Source organism: Prunus mume, linkage group LG2 (assembly GCF_029339155.1).
Source record: "Prunus mume cultivar Tortuosa linkage group LG2, ASM2933915v1, whole genome shotgun sequence".
NCBI classification, from domain to species: Eukaryota; Viridiplantae; Streptophyta; class Magnoliopsida; order Rosales; family Rosaceae; genus Prunus; species Prunus mume.
The window spans coordinates 44,240,665-44,257,303 of NC_142699.1; the positions used below are offsets into that span (position 1 = coordinate 44,240,665).

Here is a 16,639-nt window from a genome sequence, read left to right on the forward strand (position 1 = left end):
GCTCCGTTGCTTTCGCTATAGTGTCGTCAATGCGCACTTAGATTTCACAAGGGCTTCTTTGAATTCCTCCGAAAAATTGTCGAAAAACCGCCTTGCTACGTTGAGAAGCTCCGTTGTGTTGTTTGACAAATACTGAATAAAATCCTTGATTTCGGATGCAATCCATTGAGAAGCTTCACCAATTTTCTCCATGACTACGCCTCCGGTCTTCGCCATAGAAAATAATCGTTGTATTTTTTTTGAAGTACTTTGTGATCTTACTTGAGAATTAAGTAACGTGCCCTTTGTATATATAGAAGTCTTAAGACTCAGTGTGGAAGCATCTATTAATTTTCTCAATAAATTTTTTTTTAATTCAGTTTAAGCCTTGAGGACAAGGCTGCTTTCATTTTTGTACTGCTATTCGGTTAAGCACATAGCCAATGAATAAAAGCATCGCGAATTTTAGTACTATTTCAATTTTAGTTTTTATTTGATTTAGAATCTGCTTTTGTTGGGTACCAGTCGAAGCATTTGGAGGGTGCTGCAGGTGAATAAATTCCCCATTGTGGGATTTGGTGCTAACGCTATCCAGATTCCTAATAATGTGGGCCATTTATACCAGATAAAAAGAGAGATTAGCAATTCTTTTTCTTTGCATTTTGGTAGTTAATGTTGCGATAATTATATAGGGAGTGCTAGCAACCTTTTCTTTAACCTTCTCTTTTGAACCTTTTCTCTTCTTCTCATGACAAGTGTCAATTTTCTTACACTTAAAACAATGTCATTAATACATCATACAAACTAGTTTTTGTTTTCCAAGTTTACCCTTATTAAATCTATTAATTTTTTTTAATAACAAGCTAATTTTTTTTTACAACTTTCTTACCACCTTGTTAAAAAAAATTAAATAAGAAAATAAAAACTAAAGTTTTTATTTTTCCCGAAGAGAACGTGTGTTTTGTTAAAAACAAAATAAAGATGATAACAACATCTTGAAACAAACTTAATTTTTAAAGAAAAAAAATGACGTTTTTCTTTTTTTATTTATTATTATTTAATTTTTAATAATGTGCTAAAGAAGTTGTAACAAAATTTGAATAAATTGAAGGAAATATAAAAGCCAATACATTTTAAAAGGGTAAACTTGGAAAACAAAAACTAACTTGTGTGATGCATTAATGACATTGTTTTAAGTGTAAGGAAAATGACACTTGTCATGAGGAGAAGGGAGAAGGTCCAAAAGAGAAGGTTAGAGAGAAGGTTGCTAGCATTCCTCAATTATATAATTTGTAGAGAATGAGAGTATTTTTTCTCACCACTTTAACTCAATGTGTATCCTAACTATCTTTCTAAAAAGTTGACATTTGTCCATATAAATAACCATGGTTAATTTTTGCTTTTAAATCTTTAAAATATTTAAAACCAAATAATAATATAAAATAAAATAACTTTCTCCTCTCTCTCCCTCCTCTCCGACCGACTCCCTCCATCCATGAAGGCTCAAATTCTAAACCCGTCTCCGCGGCACATCATCCCTCTGGTCCTCCACTGCCGCCCTTGTGCATCAGTCAATTTACTTTATATAAAAATAAAATAAAAAGCATAAGGCTTTCAATTGGTCCAAGCAGTAATAATAATACCCATCGACCCTTACGGAAGATTACAAACTCATCGCACCAAATTTCCCTAAAATCAAGATCTCTTGGACTCTAGTGCTTCTGTCAGATTCTCCTAGGTTTGAGATCTAGTGGCTGTTAATGAGAGTAGGCTTAGAAAAAGTTTGAAGCTTTTGAAAAAGTGATTGGAATTCAACTTGGAAAATTCGTTTATGTAAGCTATGCAATTCTTCCAGGGGCGGATCTTAAGCTAGGGTAGGGTAGGCTACTGCCTACCCAAAAATATTTCACTTAAAAAAAACCTATATATAAGCTATGTAATTGATATCCATTCCATGTGTTGGTATACACTCTTGCCTACCCAATTCATATAAAACCTACAGCACAAGCCCACTCAAACTTTAAAAAACTAAAAAAAAATTATAACCAGCCAGCCCATGTTATGAATGGCCCAGTCAAACTTTAATAAAAGAAAGAATATAACTTAAGCAGCCAAATAGTGGTTGTGCAGTGCAATTCCAGACAGAGTCGGGAGAGCTTCTTCTCAACGCAAGTCTTGGCTGTGCTGTGCAATCGTGGACACTGGACAACCTCTTCTCTTCTCTTCTCATATACAAGGAAACAAGTATTCTTCTTAATCTCTTCTCTTTAATTATCTTCTTCTATTGGGTTATTCCTAAAATAAATGTATGCATCTTAGTTTTAATTTTAATTTGAAATTGAGTTTTCTAGGGTTTAATTAGGAATGAAATATAATTTGGGGATTTTGTTGAAATTAATTAGGTCTTTGATTTTAAGAATTTTGTTGAGATGTTTGATTTGATGTTGGCATTGTTGAGATCTTTGATTTGTTGTTGGTATGTTAATGTTTGACTAAATTCATTGATGCTATTATGAGAAATTGTTTGATTTTTTGTTGGGATATTTGATTAAATAGATTATCTTTTATTATGTCGGATCACAATCGAAACCCCAAGAAAACAAAGAATTTGTTCTCTCTTTTTTAAGAAAAAGAATGATGGGTCATCATCTTCTAGAATGCCTCTCATTTGTGATGAGTCAAATCTTCTCTCTTCTCCCATTGTCGAGCCTCAAATTGAAAGAGTTGAGACTCAAAGAGTTGATAGTGGTCAAGATTTTAATATCAATTATCCTGAGCGTGATCCGGAATTACGTCTTCAAATATGCCAATATTCGGTGAATGAACAAGATAATGTGCGAAAAGCCTATATTATTTTAGGACCTTGTCAACCGGAGTTAGAAGACTATCCAAGCCATTTAGAAGGGCGAGACTTACGTCGATTTAATAAATTGTGGTTTGGTAAATTCCCTTGGCTTAAGTATTCAATTGCTAAAGATTTGGCATTTTGTTTTCCTTGCTTCCTATTTGACATGAATCATTCACATTCAACCTTTACTATTCATGAATTTCAAAATTGGAAGAGAATTGGTGGTAATCAATGTGTATTTCAAAGTCATGTAGGCAAGCTAAATTCTCCACATCATCTTGCTATGCAAAAGTGGGTTAGCTTAAAAAATTCACCTCTTTATATTGAAAATGTGATAGATAAGCAATCAAAGCAACAAGTGATGGACAATCGGTTGCGACTTATAACCACAATAGAGGGCATTCGGTATTTAGCAAATCAAGCATTGGATTTTCAAGGTCACGATGAATCCGTTGACTCATCTAATCGGGGCAATTTCGTTGAAATCTTAAAGTCTTTTGCAAGAATGAATATAGAAGTTGAGAAAGTTGTTCTAGATAAGGCTCCTCATAATGCTCAATATATTGCCCATGATATACAAAAACAGATTTTGCATATTTTTGCTACCAAGGTGAAGAAGAAAATTTGTGCCGAACTTGGGAAGAACAAATATTGTATTCTTGTTGATGAATCACTTAATGAATCAGGCAAGGAACAAATGGCTATTATTCTAAGATTTGTTGATTGTGATGGATTTATTCGTGAACACTTTTTTGATATTGTGAGTGTCGTAGACACTAATGCCTTGACTCTTAAACAAGAGATATGCAAAGTGCTTGATAATAATGGTATTCTAGTGGAAAACATGCGTGGCCAAGGGTATGATGGTGCTAGTAATATGCGTGGTTCATGGAATGGATTACAAGCATTGTTTTTTCAAGATTGTCCATATGCATATTATGTGCATTGCTTTGCTCATCGCTTGCAATTAGCATTAAATGGTGCGGCTAAAGATGTGAAGGTTGTATGGAGATTTTTTTCAATGTTGACTAACATTGTGAATTTTGTTAGTGCTTCTGCTAAGCGCCGTAATGAGTTAAATTTAATTCGAAAAGCTGAACTCAAAGAGTTGTTGGATTCTGGGGAACTTGAGACAGGTAGAGGACTTAATCAAGGTCGTAGTTTGAAACGAGCTGGAGCCACTCGTTGGGGATCTCACTTTGCCTCTATTACAAGTTTAATGAGTTTATTTAAAGAGACTAAAATACTTCTTCAGGAAATCAGTGAACATGGACCTAACCAACAATTTCGTGGTGATGCAGAGAGTAACTATATTGCTATGATGTCTTTTGAGTTTGTGTTTGCATTGCTTTTGATGGATAAAATTATGGGATTGACCAACTTTCTCTGTCAAGTGTTTCAGAAAAAAACTCAAGATATTGTAAGTGCTTTAAACTTTGTTGAAAACACAAAATCACAGTTCCAAGATATGAGGGCATATGGCTGGGATGATTTATTCATGAGTGTGGTATCCTTTTGTGAACAACATGGTATTGATGTTCCTGATATGAGTTCTCGTTATATGATGGGCACACGTCGTTCTTGTCAACAAAAAGATTTTATTAAAGTTGAACATTACTATCGCATTGATGTATTTAATGATGTGATAAATTGCATGTTGAGGGAGTTAAATGACAGATTTTCAGAGCAAACAGTTGAACTTCTTATTCTTAGCTCAGTATTGGATCCTCGTAATTCCTTCAAATCATTCAATATTGGGCATCTTTGTAAACTTGCTGAGAAATTTTATCCTGCTGATTTCAGTCCAAGTGACTTAAAAAGTTTGGAAATTGAGTTGAGGTATTTTCAAAATGATATGCATCACCTTCCCTGCTTTAAGGACCTCACCACTCTTCCTCAGTTATGTCAACAATTGGTGGAAACAACTTTGGCAGAAAACTACCATTTGATTTATAGATTGATTCAGTTGGTGTTGACTCTTCCTGTTTCTACAGCAACAATGGAACAAGCTTTTTCATGTATGAGAATTATTAAGAATAGACTTCGAAGCACCATAGCTGATGAATTCCTTGCTGATTGCATGATTCTCCACATTGAAAGAGAGTTTGCTAATAGTATCGATAATAAAGAGATAATTTAAGAATTTAAGAATTTAAGATTTCTAAGCCTCGTAGGGTACAATTTTAGATTAAAATAGTTTAGTTTTTGTGTTGCATTGCCTTTACTTCTTGTTTTTTTTTGTTAAGCTTTTATTTATGTATAGATATACATATTTAAGGGTAAGGCTCATTATGTCCCCCCTGACTAGGTGTATCTTTTTATTTTTATCAATAAAATTCACTCGTACCGTTGAGTTTTTAAGGTAAGTTTTGCCTACCTGACTTTTGAATCCTGGATCCGCCACTGAATTCTTCTTCCTCGTAAATCAGTCTTTGAGTCCTTACTTTTTTGCTCTTAAAGACAAATAGGGCGCTGTGGAGGGTGAACAAGGCGGGGGAGGGAATGGTGGTTGGGTTGTATGAAGGGAATGGCTGGGTTGCTACATGGGGAATGGTGGCTTAGGGTTTCTGGAGATGGGTTGGGAAGGAGGAGAGTGAAGGAGAGTTTTTAAATTAATTTAATTATTATTTTACTTTATTATTTGGTTTAAAAAAGATTTAAAAGTAAAAGTTAACTATGGTTATCTCATGGACTGGTGTCAACTTTTTAGAATGATGGTAATGGTACATCTTGGGTTAAAGTGGTGAGCAAAAATACTCCCGTAGAGAATTAGGACAAAATATGTGTAATTTAATTAGAGAAGTTGCATCATGGGCAAAAATGCTCGCATAGCATACAAACCTGATGCAATTTAATTAGAGAAGTTGCATCTTCCCTTTTGCATGGGTGGCGTCAATTAGTGAATAGCCACCGTTGCTATTTATATAAACCTAAGCTATATGACATTCCAGAGGAGTGTTGATAAGGAGTTTTTCCCCACTCATGCTATGTTAGAGTATCAATCTTCAAGTTTCTTTCTTAAGTGTTTTGAGAGTATAAATATATAATTGGTTCGCCAGAGTCTTAAATTAAAGTGCTTCAATTTAGGATTATCGATTGTTGAATCCTGGAAGATAAACGCTTATAGAATTGCGAGTATAAGAGCAGAGGCGAAATCTTTCCTTAGGACTTGGCGATTATTGCAAGCCTCAATCGCTAAAGTTGTCAGTATTTCTACACATTTGTGTTTGTTGATTTACATCAATTTCATGTGAATTTGTTGTATATTTGATGGTTACAATTTTATTGAGAACTATTATAATCTAAATTCATATTTTATATTGTTTCGCCAGACCATCAAGTATTACAACGTTTGTTGCTGGGCTTAAAATTTCAACCAAGTCACCCAAAGTTTCATACTGTAGCAGTTTCTATGATTTTTTTAAAATTGAAAATCACATTTTGGTGGGGGCTGGATGTTTCGCGAAATGATGTATATTCAGTATGCATAATAGCACAATCGATATAACTTTCAAATTGACTTTGAGGATGAGGACAAGTGATGTTGAACAAGTTGAACTGTTTGTTTAGTTAACCGTTGTGTCTGCTAAATCCCATGTACTGGGTTGTGATTATGACGTTTGCAAGAATGAATTACATCAGTTTATTGCATCTATTTCACTAGTTGATTAAAGTGCTCATATACCAATTTTTTTGGTATAAGTGACATCGATAACATGGTTTATGTGACTAATAACAAATTAATTGATAATCCCACGTTGATTCAAACAAGAGTTTATATGTTGTCTACCCGGCTAAGTTCAAAGGTTGCTCTTACATCTTTGTATGCTACTCCAACGCTAAAAGTATTTAACTAAATTAGGTTCTTTGGTGCAGTCGAATGTACTGGGGATCTTTCTGACGTAAATTGTAAGAAGTGCCTAAATGTCGCCATAAGCGAACTTCTAGTTCATAGTTATGGATTTAGGCTTGTTCCCCTTGTACCTTAATATGAACTTCTAGTTCATATTAAGGTAACCAAAAATAGTTTTTAGGCTTGTTCCCCTGTTTGGTGTGTACAATAGTTTTTAGGCCACACAAAATGCGTTCTATGAAAACATGCCACTAACAATGCACATTTACCACAACCTTAATATATTATTTTTTACAACGAGAGATAAACTACATATAAACTAACTTGTAATTATCAAACATTCAGACACCCTTTCTATATTGAAAGTCTGAACATACACATTCCCTACCGGTTCCTCCTAAATGTTGGGATAATTATACACAACACAAGAATGTCTGAAATAGTTCATAAATAAAATGCTGGAATAAGGCTTCAAATTCAAGATATTTTGCCATTGTTGGTCATCTCTCTGATGCCATTCTCTCTCTTTTGTTTCTTTTTATTCGGAAGAGAATTATCACTAGGCTATGAGTTAGCAGTGAATCAAGAACAACCACATGGAATCAAGAATAAAAGGAACTTTCAACCCCAAAAATAAAATCCAACTGAAGCATTCAAGTAATATTATTTGTTCATGTACTCCGACAATTGTTTCACTGAATTGATGCATCAAGTAAATTAAAGACCAACAGAATCAAGCCTTCTTCTACACCAGGTAAATTGGTAATGGCTGCAATCTTCATAATGAGGTTAAATGGCCACAACTTTCATCATACAGCTAAAACAACTAGCTGCTGCTGCACACACCGTCTTTTAAAGTTCAAAATTGTTAACATATACCAAAGTCCGTTTTATGAAAAGACTGCTCAAATGTAATCTTGTAAATAGGAGGGAGGTAGGAAATTGTACCTCATTAGTCATCAACTAAGCAACATTTAACTACCATCTGGGCTGAAATCAGTACTAAAATTAAAGCAATCAACAAAGCAAATAAGATTTCACTGAACTGCTCTAGTAGAAGAAAATGATGAATCAATGAATCATATAAGTTCAGATATTAGAATTATCATTTTTTCAGACCTTGCATGTTAAATCTCTCTTGTTGCTTAGCAGCACCTTTATGATAACATCTTAAAAGGATTCCACAGAAGAAAAAAAAAATTAAAAAATTAAAAAATTAAAAAATTAAAAAATTAAAAAAATTAAAAAAAAAAAAAGAAAGAAAGAAAGAAAAGAAAGTATGAATGCCCAATTTCAACCTCTACTCTTTCAATGGAACAAAACATACCACATTCGAATACCTGCTCAATGTTATATCCAGGGCTTGGATCATTGGAGAGTGTTAATACCCTGGCGAATCGATCCAAGCAATTTCCAACAGCATATCAATGGTCTCTCCAAAGATTCGATACCTCCCTTCACTATATGCAATTACCCGTGTGTTCCCACACTGACATACAACACAACAGGATCATATGCACCTGTCACAATCCTTCCCATCTCAATATGTGCACTGCAATGATTAACTGCAACAATGGGCTTCTTCCAAAGCTGTGAAAGAACCCTAACAACAATGGCAGCAACTTGTAATGGTGCTCCCATGCCAGGACCCTTGGTGTAACAAAGGCAATCAATTTCGTTGGGTGTTATTTGGGCAGTTTCCAAAGCAGATTTAATCAGCGGGTGAACGTGTTGGAGATGGTGCTGTGCAGTTTCGTGGGAAGGAACCCTTGGCCGTGAGGGGTAATGTATGTGTTGCGTGAGTTTGACAAAATTTTTACCCCAACACCAATCTTGTTGGCTGAACCCTCAAACCCTAGAGCTATCATCTTCTTCATTCTTGTAGAAGGGACACCCTGTAAATCAAAAGGAAATTCAAACAAAGTCCAAAATGTTCGACGCACAAATACTTTTTATGAACCTTGTCTGTAATATATTCTGGGTGGCTTAATTTCCATGGAACTGGCAAAGTTTGATCAGCGGATACGATTGAAATGGGCAAAAGGCTCAGGATCAGCTTTGGGAGCTGGTTTAACCTCCTTAGGGTCCCCAAAAATATTCCATAACTTCAGTGTTTCATGAGCTGCTGATGCTACTGTGCAACCATTTGGGCTCTGAGCCATATAAAGGACTGTAGAAGTATGACCGGTGAGTTCTGCAATTCTACACATTGATGGGTATTTCCAAAGAGTAAGCTGATTCTGAGTAAACCCATGTGCGCTAAGCAGCTCTCGTTCATTCATATTCCACAGCAAAGCACAAACCTCAGAGCCAGTGTCAACAGAGTTCAGGCATGCACCTGTGTGAGTGTTCCAGAACTTTATGCACCGATCATCATTCCCACCTCCACCAGAAGCTAGCAAATTTCTCTGGAATGGACACCAAGCAAGGGCTTTTACAGCAGCTGTATGATCTTGGAGCCTGTGAAGCCACTGTGTTCGTGAATATGATCTGTTGTCCCATATATGGAGCAGGTTATCATTTCCTCCACTTGCTAATTGCTGGCCTGAAGCCGACCATTTAAGCCCACAAACCTCTTGCTCATGTCCTCTGTATGTCTCAACAACAATGTGGGATCCAATTCTTACATCATTGTTAACGATGCGGCCATCCATTCCTCCAGTTGTAAGAATGTGATTGTTCCATGCCAGTGAGCCTACCCGCGATAGGTGGCAACCTCTCAAGGTTATAACATGAGAACTGGCAGTTGTATCCCATAGCTCTACTTCGGAATTGTTCAGTCCAATGGCAATCTGGCATCCATCAATAGCCCAATTGACGCTGGTAACAGGTCCCCTTTCATCCTCAAATGTGGCCAGTTCCCAAGTAGAATCATCGGTAGAATCCCACAAATAAACTGTATTTGCAAGAGCTATTGCAAGAACATTGGAGCTTCCCCAATCCAACAAATTAAGGTAGTAACCATCCATAAGGTCGGGAGCATCAAGTGTTCTGTCTGCACTTTGAGAAATATATCTTCTTCGTGCCTTAGGGGGGTTTGATTCGGTAGGTTTATCTGAAGAGAAGTTGCTTGGGAAGAGCTCTACAGGGGGAGGAGTCTTGTTCTTGAAAGCAAGAATTCTACTGCGGTTCATGTTCATGGCCTCAGCCAACTGCTTCCGATAGCCTACTCCATATCTAGGTGGGTTTTCCTTACCTTTCCTAGTACTACTACCTTGATGAGTAAGCATGTAAAATGCATAATCAAAGTCCATGGCGGACCGGTTTGGTATGAACCGGTCCCAATTTTCTCGGGAATTCCTTTTCTGAAGAAGCTGTTGTTCAAGAGGGCACCACCTAGACTGTGACCTCAAGGTACTCATTGTTACATTTGCAAATATGAAACCCAAAAATTAAAAATTAAAAAACAGAGAATATGAGAGACACAGACAAATAAACAGGGAGAGAGAGCAGTCAAAAATCAGTATAATTGAAGCAGATATTCCTTCAGAACAACCAAAATCATATGCAAACTTCAAAAACCAACTAAGATCCTGTAGAAGCCCTAAGAAATCAAACTTCAAAAAAACAGAGAATATGAGAGACACAGATAAATAAACAGAGAGAGCAGTCGAAAATCAGTATAATTGAAGCACAACCAAAAGCATATACAAACTAAATGAAATCAAATTTAACTAAAGGCAATTAGAAACGCAGACAGGGCTCAGATCTTGTCAATTCAAAATTTTAGCAGAAAACTATACACACAAAAAAACTGTTTAACTAACCGAATTATCGATACGACGGGACGTAAATTGCCTCCGAACAAAGCATTGAGCTGAGGCTTTCGATTGGTTTCTATTCTCAGTCAGAGACGTGTATATGAATGCAGGAGATCGAATCGAAGAAAATTGAACTCGGGTTTGATGCTCAACGTATATATACGTATGTTTGACGCGTAGAATACGCGTGGAATACGCGTGGAATAAGCGTGGAATACGCGTATCGCACTCGTGAAATACGCGTATTTAACGAGTGAAATACGTGTATTCCAGGAGCTAAATACGCGTACTCGACGCGTATCAGCTTGATAGCTACGACAGGCGACAACCTCTCTCTCTCTCCCTCTCTCGTAGATGAGTTTTTTGCTATTTGATTACAGGTTGAAAGAAAAATGGTTAGAAAACAAGAAGCAGACTTACTATCTGGGTTGCTGATTTTACGAATGGTTATTTTATTTTATTTTTTTATTACTTTTTTTTGTGGTCTGAACATCATCACTGCACATGCCATGCCTTCGATTACTTCTTCATTCCTGATCCTGAAATTAGTATTTTTATCAATGTTGGAGAGTGGAATTAGATCGTATGAATGCTTAAACTGTTGAAAATAATAAAAGGCTAAATATATATATATATATATATTTCTATTATTTCAACCAAACCCAATTAATCTAGTTAGTTTCATACTTAATTTACTCGTGCTCGTACATAAACGTAATGAGAAAAATAAAATTTTGAGATGAAAAAAACAGAAAAGACAGGACTCGTTGCATAAGGTTTCTCGTATAGACCTAGAATCGATTAGGAGAATACATTCAGAGCTCCATTTCGGAAGAGTTTACTGTTTACTGATCTAATTTTGGTGAATTTGATAAACGTCTGTCACTAATTTTCACTTAAATTTGCAGAAAATAGAGGAAATTGTAGTAAGAATTCGAGCAAACTAAAATATTCAAAAGTACCAGTAATATATTCAAATTCAAAGTACAACCGTAGTACGAGCTAAAGCCCAACAAAACAGTATCAATACACAGAATCTCAGTGATTCAAAGTTAATGATATTATGTGCTTCTTGGCCTTGGAAAATCATTCCAAACAACGCAATAAGGCTAGAAAGGACTTTAGCCTTGCCTGATAAACCTAATAAAAAACAACACATTAATCTACAGAGCCAAATGGAGATCGAATTGGTTGATGCATACATCATTTTTTTCAATACCAAGGTACATCAAGGGCTTGAACCTGTCAATTGGAAAACATGAAAACATTGTAAGCAAAGCAAAGAGGATTTAATTTCACATATATATTTCTTTAACATTCGTTTAAGGAAAAGAAAGATCTCTTCAAACTATCTTTCAAGTGTAAGGGAGAAAAACAAATATTGTCTACTAATCTAACCATTTTTCTTCCTCAGTCATCAAACAATCCTCTTTGAGGAACTTATGTGAAGTACTTCACAACTCATGTGGAATGAAGAAATAGGCCGTGTGACAGACTAATTTGAGTTCCTAATCTGGCTTTGCAGCTGTTTTCAATATGAAGTTTGATGCAGGAGCAGCAGGACAGAAGCTTATATACATGCATACACATATAGACATACGCAGAAAAACACACACAAAAGCATATGCACACATAAACACGTGCTCACACATTAACATACTGTTATTTTGATTTGTGTCTTTTAGTGTTATTTAATTGGATTTTCCTTTTGGGAAAAGAAACACAAAGACAAACTTTAGTGATAAAGAGAAGAAAAATTACAGGCATGGACAAGATAAGTACTCCTTAAGCAGGAAAAGATATAAAAATTAACATGAACAACGTATTCCTTAGGCAAAGGCTTAGACAATCATACTAAACAGTCTTTACATAGTTCAATGGTAGGAAACTCAAAGCTAACTACTCATGCAAATATCTTCCCAAGTGTCAATTCTTTCTGTACAAGAAACACCATACCTCAAGAACTATAAGATTTAGGTAGTCTCATCCATGAACCCGTTTAAGTTTTTCTGACTCCTCTTTTAGTCTCCAGATTGCTTCCACTTCATCAGTTCGGAACCGTTGCGTAAAAGTCGATTCCTCAAACGGGGTTGATGCGCCATGAGCAAAAGCAAGAAGACCAGTATAAGCAATCATGGCACCGTTATCAACACAATACCTATCATCAGTTGCAAACAACCTTCCATCCCGTTCAGAGCACATAGTTCTCATCATCTCTTGCAAGCGTTCGTTGCAACCTACACCACCAACAATAAGGACATCTTTCTTGTCACAATGTGCCATTGCACGCTCCGTTATCTCCACAAGCATTGCAAACACATTTTCCTGAACCAAATTAATAAAATAAAATAAATCATGTAAGTAGTCCATCATTACAGTCATCATTCTTCCTCTTTTGCTTGCAGAGTTTATTAAATTGGAAATTCTTTGTCGCTCTTTTTTCCTGATAAGTCCCATTTGCTAAAACCTATTTTCCCATCAAAATAGCTTTGATTCCAAAGTTTACCTGGAGTGAGTAGCATAGATCTGCAGGGGTGCACTCGCTATTCTTGAGCTTCTCCACAGCAGTGGCTTCAATATAGCTCAAAATTCCACTAAAAGACACATCCATCCCTTTCACAGCATAAGGAAGGTCTATATACTGTTCTCCTTTCTTTGCAAGCTGGGAGGGGAAGGAATCACACAAGTCATGATGGAAGCACTTCCACAAAATATTCAACTAAAGCACGGGATAGAAACGTAGCTCAAATCAAACAATAAGCATAATAGTGGTAATAATGATGACACTAACGATTATGATAATTCAACTTCAAGAGTTATTACATATGGATTTCTTATGCCCATTCAGTGCAATAAGATTGACTGCATCACCTGATCACCCTACAATTTGGCAAACTATATGACTCTAGTTTATAGAGATGACTATGAGTTTGAAACCGTCTGTAAACATTATGGAACTATAAATGTATTAAAAAGATAATCAACTACCCAACCATGATGGGTTCACACACTTCAAATTGATTCACCATATACAGGAATGCAATAGGGCACCCACAATAGAATATATATAGAAATCATATCGGCAGCATTTTAAATTTCAAAAAAGTTCATAAAAAAAAAGTACAGAAATTAACAACCAACATTCTCACAATGCAAGCGGGAAGAAAACTCCAAATCAGATTTCTTCAATTTTAATAAGATCTATGAACACGTACCATGTGAAATAGATCATACAAAACTTGGCAACTCAACTTCTTCTCTAAAACTAGAGGCCACTTACGCAAAAAGGAAGAGGGAAGCCATTTCACCTTCTGTCTAAAAAAATGCCACTAGCTCCCATATGATACACTTTTCCTGTTTCGTTTTCTTTTTGGGGTCACAATAAGATTTAACTGAACTACTCTACTAGAAGAAAATGCTGAATCATATAAGGTCAAATATTAGAATTATCCTTTTCAGACCTTGCATTTTAAATCTCTCTTGTTGCTAGATTGTTGCGTCTTTATGATTAAGAAATCAAATTCAGTCCAGCCCAAGTTAAACTCCAACATAGTCACAAGTAAGAACAGCTAGTTCTCAAATTTCTTGGAAAGAGAAAGGAAATCTTGATAAGATAACAACTTAAAAGGATTCCACAGAAAAAGAAAAGAAAGCATGAATGCCAATTTCAACCTCTACTGATTCAATGGAACAAAACATACCACATTAAAATACCTGCTCAATGTTATATCCAGGGCTTGGGTCATTGGAGAGTGTTAATACCCTGGCGAACCGATCCAAGCAATTTCCAACAGCGATATCAATGGTCTCTCCAAAGATTCGATACCTCCCTTCACTGTATGCAATTACCTGTGTGTTCCCACCACTGACATACAACACAACAGGATCATCTGCACCTGTCACAATCCTCCCCATCTCAATATGTGCAACGCAATGATTAACTGCAACAATGGGCTTCTTCCAAAGCTGTGAAAGAACCCTAACAACAATGGCAGCAACTTGTAATGGTGCTCCCATGCCAGGACCCTTGGTGTAACAAAGGCAATCAATTTCCTTAGGCGTTATTTGGGCAGTTTCCAGTGCAGATTTAATCAACGGGAGAATGTGTTGGAGATGGTGATGTGCAGTTTCGCGGGGAAGAAACCCTTGGCCGGGAGGGGTAATGTATGTGTGGCGAGGGTTTGACAAAATTGTGCCATCTAAGGTGACAACCCCAACACCAATCTTGTTGGCTGAACCCTCAAACCCTAGAGCTATCATCTTCTTCATTTTTGTAGAAGAACTCAGGCACACCCTGTAAATCAAAAGCAAATTTAAACAAAGTCCAACATATATATATATATATATATATGCAATTTCAAGCCCAAATAGAGAAACTAAAATGCCAAAATTATTTTCAAATACATTTGTATATGTAGTTACACGAAATAAACCTTCACCTTTCAGAAATTAACAGGCACTGTTTTTCGGAAACACATACACTCCTTTGACTAAAACTGAACTGACGATACAGCAAGTCAATGTGAAAAAGAACTTATCTTCCAAAAATATCCCAAAATTGTAAACAAACAAAAACAATGCAACCTAATGAGCCAGAACGGTAAAAGATTAAAAGGATATTGCCCTATAAATCAAAAGGAAGGAGGAAAGGATATAAAGGAGGTCCCAACACAGAGGGAACACAGGGTTGGTCAAACCGACAACGTAGAAGCGCTTTTGGGCAAACCTATGGAGTCGCAAGAGATGGGTGAGACGAAGCGTGACGAGAGACAGAAGAAATGCTAAAAAGAAGGGACATGGAATGGGCCTAGGCAGATCGGTGTGGCCTAAAAAGGATAATCACAGTGGGCCGAAAGAGAAAAACATTTTACTTGGGTCTAATGATGCACCCAAATGTTACAGTGACGGTGGGACCTATTATGCCAACAGTGAGGGCTTGTTTTGGGCCTTCAAGTATCTGATTTCTGTTGTAAAATGAACAATATATGTGGAAATATTGAATTGCATGTGAAGTAAATGTGACACAATATTTAACGAGATTCGGCCATGCCTACGTCTTCAGAGAGCAGCAGCATTAACTTTTCCACTATGTAAAATAATAGGGCTACAACTTTAGTGTTTACAATCTCTGTGGCTCACTAATTTTTCTCTCTTGGAGAATTTATCTCTACTCTCTTTTCTCTCCCCTCACTTTCCTTTCTTTCTTCCTTCCTCTCTGCCTAGGCTCTCATTTTCTTCTCTAATGGCTGGTTATAGACATAATTCTATGGCTACTCACTCAAAAGTCTTTGACTTCACGTGGGTGTTGGCAAACAAGCTTCACCATTATTTTCCTTATTTTCTTTATGTGGGCTCCACCACATTCTTTATAACACTCTCCCTTGGAGACCACAAGTAACATCTTGTTGCCTCAATAAAATCTTGCTAGAAGGAAACTCAGTGAGGTAGAAAACTGATGGAAGGAAGAAGAGTGCATTAATCAGTGTAGCATACTTCTGGATGCTCCCCCCGATATCTTCAAGACTATCTTTTTGGAGGAAAAATCTTTCGGAGTGAGTGGAGGATGTAGCTATAAAAAATTCCTTAGTTGAGTAAGTAAATATATTTCTAGTGAGGGATATCTATGTAAATCATAGAAATTTCCAGAGTTTGCGTATTCAACAAAACCTGGGCTATTTGTAAATTCACTTTAGTTTAATAAGCCCATATATGATGTTATGCAGAGATAGCATCAAATATGCATCACATCATCCCAAAGTGGTGGTGATGGAGCTGAGCTTTATCTGGAAAATACAATGTCATGTGTAGTATACTTCCAAAAAATCATTTAAGTGCCCAACGAATAACCCACATAAAAATGCTTCAATACTTTCTTAGTATTTCTTGACACATTATATAGCTTTATACCCAGCTATTTGTTATGCTTATACATTTTTAGGGAATCGCTTCTGGCAATATGCTTCCATGCATTTAATAACCCTTAAAGATAGCATGTTGGTCTTCGTAAATGTGCAAAAAGACGGCACGATTGCATCCGTAAATATGGAGAACCTCAACATTCCTTGTTTCTACCAAAAACATTGTGTCATATAAAGTGAGTATATTACTCTTTATTCCGAACACCCATATATAACCTTCAGGGTTAACATCTTTCGGGGTTCGTACTATGGATTTGTTCTTTCACGTTCATTCTTATAT

At 36.3% G+C, this 16,639-nt stretch overlaps 2 protein-coding genes and 2 pseudogenes across 3 annotated transcripts; 1 reads left to right on the top strand and 3 right to left on the bottom strand.

Annotated features, from left to right (window-relative positions):
* The first annotated feature begins 3,257 nt into the window (after positions 1–3,257).
* On the top strand, positions 3,258–4,639 carry LOC148920486 (uncharacterized). The gene is made up of 3 exons (XM_089046258.1): positions 3,258–3,711; positions 3,799–4,544; positions 4,631–4,639. The coding sequence occupies exons 1-3, from the start codon at positions 3,333–3,335 to the stop codon at positions 4,637–4,639; spliced, it is 1,134 nt and encodes a 377-aa protein (XP_088902384.1). The 5' UTR covers positions 3,258–3,332.
* Positions 4,640–7,747: 3,108 nt separating this feature from the next.
* On the bottom strand, positions 7,748–8,557 carry LOC103322352 (uncharacterized; annotated as a pseudogene).
* LOC103322354 (cell division cycle 20.2, cofactor of APC complex pseudogene) lies at positions 7,958–10,566 on the bottom strand (annotated as a pseudogene). Its single transcript, XR_016123912.1, has one exon. The product of XR_016123912.1 is annotated as a cell division cycle 20.2, cofactor of APC complex pseudogene (transcript).
* Positions 10,567–11,390: 824 nt separating this feature from the next.
* On the bottom strand, positions 11,391–15,241 carry LOC103322355 (Actin-like ATPase superfamily protein). The gene is made up of 5 exons (XM_008224257.3): positions 14,881–15,241; positions 14,156–14,735; positions 12,948–13,103; positions 12,398–12,766; positions 11,391–11,683 (listed from the first exon to the last, which is right to left on the bottom strand). The coding sequence occupies exons 2-4, from the start codon at positions 14,708–14,710 to the stop codon at positions 12,425–12,427; spliced, it is 1,053 nt and encodes a 350-aa protein (XP_008222479.2). The 5' UTR covers positions 14,711–14,735; positions 14,881–15,241; the 3' UTR covers positions 11,391–11,683; positions 12,398–12,424.
* Positions 15,242–16,639: the final 1,398 nt, after the last annotated feature.

Bases quoted from the DNA above. Each gene is read 5' to 3' on its own strand.
- LOC148920486 (XM_089046258.1), top strand. From the start codon at position 3,333: ATGAATATAGAAGTTGAGAAAGTTGTTCTAGATAAGGCTCCTCATAAT. The intron at 3,712-3,798 runs GTTCATGGAATG...GCTTGCAATTAG, and splicing joins TGGTGCTAGTAATATGCGTG to CATTAAATGGTGCGGCTAAA.
- LOC103322355 (XM_008224257.3), bottom strand. From the start codon at position 14,710: ATGAAGAAGATGATAGCTCTAGGGTTTGAGGGTTCAGCCAACAAGATT. The intron at 13,104-14,155 runs GTATTTTAATGT...TTCCCCTCCCAG, and splicing joins CTGGATATAACATTGAGCAG to CTTGCAAAGAAAGGAGAACA. The intron at 12,767-12,947 runs GTAAACTTTGGA...AATTTGGTTCAG, and splicing joins ATCTATGCTACTCACTCCAG to GAAAATGTGTTTGCAATGCT.